Here is a 5,927-nt window from a genome sequence, read left to right as displayed (position 1 = left end):
TCTTCTGCTTGGAAGCTTTAGCCAAAAAATGTAAGTCTTAAGGCCCTTTCCATTTGACAGAAGTGACGGGCCAGACCGGGCATTTGGAAGGATCAGGAGCCCATCACCTGGAGCCTCCATCCAGACTATATCCTTGAGTCAACCTTTGCCCGTATCGTTCTATTTTTAGAATATTTTGTGAGACGAACGCGATCACTGGTGCGTGACTGCTTGTGATGTAATACAAAACTTTGTTCTGATTGGACGGCATAATGCATTCGCGGGAATTCAAACGTCTAAAAATAAAAAGATACGGGCAAAGGTTGTCTCCAAGGGTATATATGGGAGATTGAGGCTCCGGGTTATGGGCTCCTGGAAGGACTAATTCTACAACGAATTCAAATTAACACACTTCGGGGATGATATATACTCCTCCAGAAGAATGCGAGGGATTATCATGCAACTGTTCCTTCAAATTGTTGCATTAACTTTGCAAATTATTGGGTCTGTCTGGCCAGTTCTGACAAAAGGAAAGCGCCCTTAGTTTTGATCTTGGTTACCCTAAGAGCGAGTTTCAATCGAGTGTCGTAAAACCACTTCGAAAAACCGAAACCAAAGTAATTACTTTGGCCATTCAAAAAGGATGAAGACAATCCGGTAAACCAATCAAATTTCGAAGTGATCACACGTAGCCGACACAAAGCGCGGGAAAATGTGCACGCGCGAGCCACGATTGGTTTTGGTTTCACTTCTGATTGGTTGAGAAAATGGCGCAAGAACTTTGAACCAATCACTGTTGAAGTAATCATAAACCAAAGCAATTCGCTAATTACTTTCGACACTCAATAGACAATATTCGTATTCTCGGTATTGGACTGGAACTAGCTTGCAATGGAGGCTAATGCGGGGGAATATATTAAAAAGTGTTTGCATTTGAAAAGATTCCCCCGCATTAGCCTCCATTGCAAGCTAGTTCCAGCCCAATACCGAGAATACGAATATGGTCTATTGAAAACCGCTCTAGTGAGGTTGTTTGTTAGTAAATCAGCACAGGATACCCATAACAATGGACGATATTTTGATTTTACAATGAAATTGTTACATTTGTCAATTAATCTGGGAGGGGAGGGGGCATTTAGCTGAAGTAAATAGTGAAACATGGAATCACCTAAAACCATCTACAACCACCTCTAGAAATCTAAAAGAGACAATCGGAGTACTGTTTTTCGCCATTTTCCCATGACAAAGACGACTAAGAGACCGACCGATGTTCACGCGTTGGTTTCAGTCTCTAAGTTTTTTTTCATTGTTTAATTTTTGACGGGTAAATTTTCGTTGTTGTTTTTAACGTTTTAGTATGTTGCTGTCGCTTTGGCAAAAACGTCATGCTACATAGAGCAGGGAGCTAGCATGACGTTTTTTCCGTCGCTTTCAAGGTGCTCGTTCCAGTTGCGTGTCGTTTCTAAGAAAGTTTCCGTTTCGCCAGTTCTCAGGCTCATGTTGCTCCTTGGAAGGCCTAAGTTTTTGAACAGACATGAGACAAATATTAATATCTTTTGTTGAATTTATACAACCATACCATATCGTATTCTTGAATTGATAAATGAAATGAAAATTTAAAAAACCCAACGTTTCCTCCGGAAACATGTTCTTGTTTATCCAGAGTTGTTAAATGGTTGACGTTTTCAGGTGTTTTGTTGCGTTCAATGAAGTAAAGAATACGTTGCTACTTGATACAAGTTGTTAGTTTACAGAAGGCTGAGTCCTTAGCTTCCATTGGCCGACCCAGTATCTTTTGAAACACGAAAGATTGTATAAAAGATAACTAAAGAAGATCAGTTAAATTCCTGTCGCAACACCGTTGCCAAATATTAACTTTGATTTTCATGACACAAGACACCGGTAGAAACCGGACCCAACAGTTCCCGTGTGCAAGGAGGCGTGCGACAGTCGAGTGCGTTAAAATGGTGAAAACAGTATTCGGATTGTCTTCTTTTAGATTTCTTGAGGTGGTTGTAGATTGTTGTAGGTGATTCTATGTTTTAGTGTTTCGTCTTTATACGATTCAGCTGATCCTTTTCACCTTGAGAAGAAGACTGAAGGACTCAAACTTGATAGGTGTAGGCTCTTGTGTCATCAGTTCCTTAGGTGCGCAGAATTTCTATGTATTGCTTTTTAATGCACTTAACAGCTTCGTTTATGGGTGTGGGCTGCCAGTCGAAAGACAACATCTGGGATCCTCGACGAAACGTATGACATGCCTTATTTTTCTGTTTGTTTTTTTAAGGCGGCGTGGGAATCATTGAAAATGCTATTCTGTTGGGGGCTCCTGTTACTGCTGAGCGTAGCCGATGGGCATGTGTTGGTCAAGTTGTTGCTGGCAAATTAATCAATGGATACTGTTGGTGAGTAGTGTGACATGATAGTTTCCTGTGTATTAATTACCACCAACTGTAATCCTTTATTTGTGTTTTGTTTTTTTTCATTTGCCATCAGCAAGGACTGGTTTTTAAAGTTTGTTTATCGCACTGCGTCAGCTCAATTGAGTGTAGCTGGGTTACAGGAAATCAAGTGGAAAAATCGGAGAATGATTAATGTTGACCTATCAGAACTGGTGAGTGTATTGTGACATTCAGTTTATTAGTCGTGTTGTCTTGGTGCGTTCTCTTGGGAAGCACACTCTTATCAGGGTGTAAGGTTGCCGCGAAACGGTTGACGTTAGTGGGGACGTTTGCAGCGCTATAAGGTGCTCGAGTAAGAATTGGAACCTAGAATCACAGGCATTATTTCCGCACAATTACGTGTAAAAGGAAATAGCCATTTTTTTTGCAAGATTCTAACAAAGTCAAATGCTAACATATGGCCAATGCAGAGGCTGCAAATCACAAATCTCGTTCGGTTTTTATGGTGAGAGAGAAAAATCGCAACACCCCAATAAAAACTTCTCGGAGAACAAAAGAGAACCCACAAACTCCAGGCGTGGTCCAGGTATCATAACCGGGCCACATTGGTGGAAGGCGCGTGTAGCTCAGCATTGCTCTAACCTCGTTCAATATTCGCGAGGATATTAACAATGTTTGGCACGGGGGTTTGGATGGATACATAACGTGCAGAAATCCTGGGAACGAGTCCGTGGAAAACGGTTCACGATAAGGTCGCGCCGTTGTATCCAAGAGTCGGGGCACAACAAAGCTGGTTGGCACTAATTTGAGGGAACCTTTGACGAGCTTGTTGTCAATTAACATAAACCATATTTTTAGTAATAAATGCTCTGTAGTTATCAATGCTTTTTGACGTAGATTGATGGCCACTTGGACTATTCAAATGCAGACAAACTTCGAACTGTGCTTGAAATACTTGGAATTAGCACCAGATCACATGAGAGAATTGAGACCGAGAGGATGTCTCAAGAGTCAAGCTGCACTGTCAATAAAACCATTTCAACCAATGACGAGGCAACGACGGTTGTCTTGGAGATTCTTGAGGAAAGGATCGACGTTGCAATTGAAGTGTCAACACTTATTCACCAAACGGCAGTAAATGAGCCCACTGATCAAGGACAAATCACCTGAAGATAACTACGATATTCACTCAGCATCTATACCTCTACTATACCTAACCTCTCTTAGGTTTATGGTGGAAAGTACTTGCGACTATCGGTCACAACAACAGATTGCTCAGTGGCATTAAATACGGCAACAATCAGAAATTGTTTAGTCGTCATCTCTCCCGAAGTGATGTTGCTCGAAAGCAGGTCTATATGGTAGCCAAATTGTAGCAAAATTCAACAATAAAAATTCATATCAACACCAACAACTTGATACCTAACTCAACAAATCTATGTCAACGTCAACACTGTTTACCTGTCAACTTCAACAACTTTATTTTTAATCCAACAATTTCCTCTCAACATCAACTCCATCAACTTCACAATTTCAACATTGTAATCTGTCTTAAAAGCAATAGCAAAATTCAACGCAAAAAAGTTTCTTTGCTGCTGGATAGACACTTGCTCATATCCAATTTTGGGATTGGGTTGGGCAAGATGTTGGTGTACACGTGTTTATGTTAGCTCCGTTCTTGGACATGGCACATGGCCAAAAATATTAAAAGAAAAACGTGGAAAAGCTCCTCAACATCCTCTACTGAAGAAAACTTCTCGCCCGATGACAAAAGGATAAAACATAACGTATCACTCACAGATTCTGAGCGTAGTAGCGAGTCGGATGAGGTGCTCACTTTGCTGAACATGGCGGAGACGGTAATGCCAAAACTAGACCAAGTGTTAGAAAAGCTACAAAAATTAGAAGATCAAATTCAATCAGTGGACGAGAAAGTAAGTAGTCTTCAAGTTAAGGTCAAAAGTTTCGAGGTGTTTAAGAAGGAGACAGAAACGAAGAAGTGTTCAAATATAAAAACGTAAAATCTAAAACATCAGGTCATGTATAAAACTATTTCTTCACCAAATTTGCATTATTTTTTTCCAAGAACTGGGGTTTTTTGTTTGCATTGTTACTAGGTGTTATGAGTATTGCAAGACCCTTCGTGTTAGTAGCTCTATATTTAAGAGCTTTCGCTGGCTACTTTTTTAACTATGTAATTGTGTGTCGTAGTTTTGCTTTGTGCCTTTTGTTTTCTTTTTCGCATTTTAGCGGGCTAACTTTATATTGTTCTTGTGTGAGGGACATGCAGTGCACCCATGGCTTGAGCCTCATGTATGCAGATGCCTCTTGACGTATTTATTGTTCCGTTCTCTTCACTGAAATGACTCTTTGAAATCTTCACAAAACGTTCGGGGGATTCGCTCTTTTGACAAAAGAAAGGCACTTTTTTACTGGTTAACAAAAGAGAGATCCGATATTATCTTTTTGCAAGAAACTTACAGTACTCCAGACGTCGAAAAGTTTTGGAAGTCGCAGTGGAGGGGCGACATTTTCTTTAGTCATGTTTCGGAGCACAGTAGGGGGGTTATGATTTTGGTTAAGGAGAAATTCGATTGTGATATTGAAGAACGCCAAGAAGATGAACCAGGAAGATTTATTATTTTGAAAGGTGTCATTCAGGGATATAGTTTTGTTTTTGTCAATATTTATTCCCCAAATAAGACCAAAGACCAATGCATCTTCTTTGAGGAAATTCAAAAACAACTCGATAAATTAGAATTAGAGGATAATTGTGAAGTTATTATTGGAGGTGATTTCAATGTTATTTTCGAGACTGAGTTGGATGGAACTGGAGGCAAACCTCAAGTAAGAGAATCCTGTAAAAAATTGAAGATTTGTGTTCATCTTATGATCTGACTGATATCTGGAGAATAAGAAATCCAGATACTAAGCGCTTTACATGGAGACAAAAAAACCCTACAATACAGCGACGTTTGGACTTTTGGCTAATAAGCAGTAGTGTTCAAGAAGAGGTAGAAGATGTAGATATTATTCCTGCAATAAGAACGGATCACTCCGCTATTACAATGCATATAAACGGAATTGAAGAAACGGGACGGGGACCTTCCTTTTGGAAATTTAATTCTAGTCTTTTAGAAGATGATGAATATATCTCTTTTATAACTGAGAATTACAGTGATTGGTTGGAAGATGGAAAAGAGATTCAGGATCCAGGATCCAGGATCCTTTGGGACTTCATTAAGTATAAAACCCGTTATGAAACTATTACCTATAGCAAACAGAAGGCTAGAATTAGAAGGGAGAAATTATTAGACTTAGAACAAGAAATTAAAGAGTGCACAGCAAAATGCGATGAACATCCCAGTCAAGAAAACTTGAGTGATCTGGAAATTTTGAAAACCGAATATGATAGTCAATATGATTGTATAGCGCAAGGAGCAATAATTCGCTCCAGAGTAAATTGGTACGAATATGGCGAGAAAAGTAATAAGTACTTTTTGAACTTAGAAAATTCCAAAAAGAAAAAAAGTTGTATTAGGAAGT

General features: G+C 39.5%; 1 protein-coding gene across 3 annotated transcripts in view; it reads left to right on the top strand.

Annotated features, from left to right (window-relative positions):
• LOC137997381 (transmembrane and coiled-coil domain-containing protein 4-like) overlaps positions 1 to 3,551 on the top strand; it is an 80,798-nt gene extending 77,247 nt beyond the window's left edge. For all 3 annotated transcript variants that reach the window (XM_068843336.1, XM_068843337.1, XM_068843339.1), the window contains 4 exons: positions 1 to 30; positions 2,267 to 2,384; positions 2,476 to 2,593; positions 3,279 to 3,551. The exon at positions 1 to 30 is cut by the window's left edge and continues 52 nt beyond it. In XM_068843336.1, the coding sequence (XP_068699437.1) occupies positions 1 to 30; positions 2,267 to 2,384; positions 2,476 to 2,593; positions 3,279 to 3,551 (539 nt within the window). The remainder of the gene's footprint in view (positions 31 to 2,266; positions 2,385 to 2,475; positions 2,594 to 3,278) is intronic.
• Positions 3,552 to 5,927: the final 2,376 nt, after the last annotated feature.

The sequence above is a fragment of the Montipora foliosa genome, chromosome 3 (genome assembly GCF_036669935.1).
Source record: "Montipora foliosa isolate CH-2021 chromosome 3, ASM3666993v2, whole genome shotgun sequence".
Classification (NCBI taxonomy): Eukaryota; Metazoa; Cnidaria; class Anthozoa; order Scleractinia; family Acroporidae; genus Montipora; species Montipora foliosa.
This window is presented reverse-complemented; position numbering and strand designations above follow the sequence as displayed.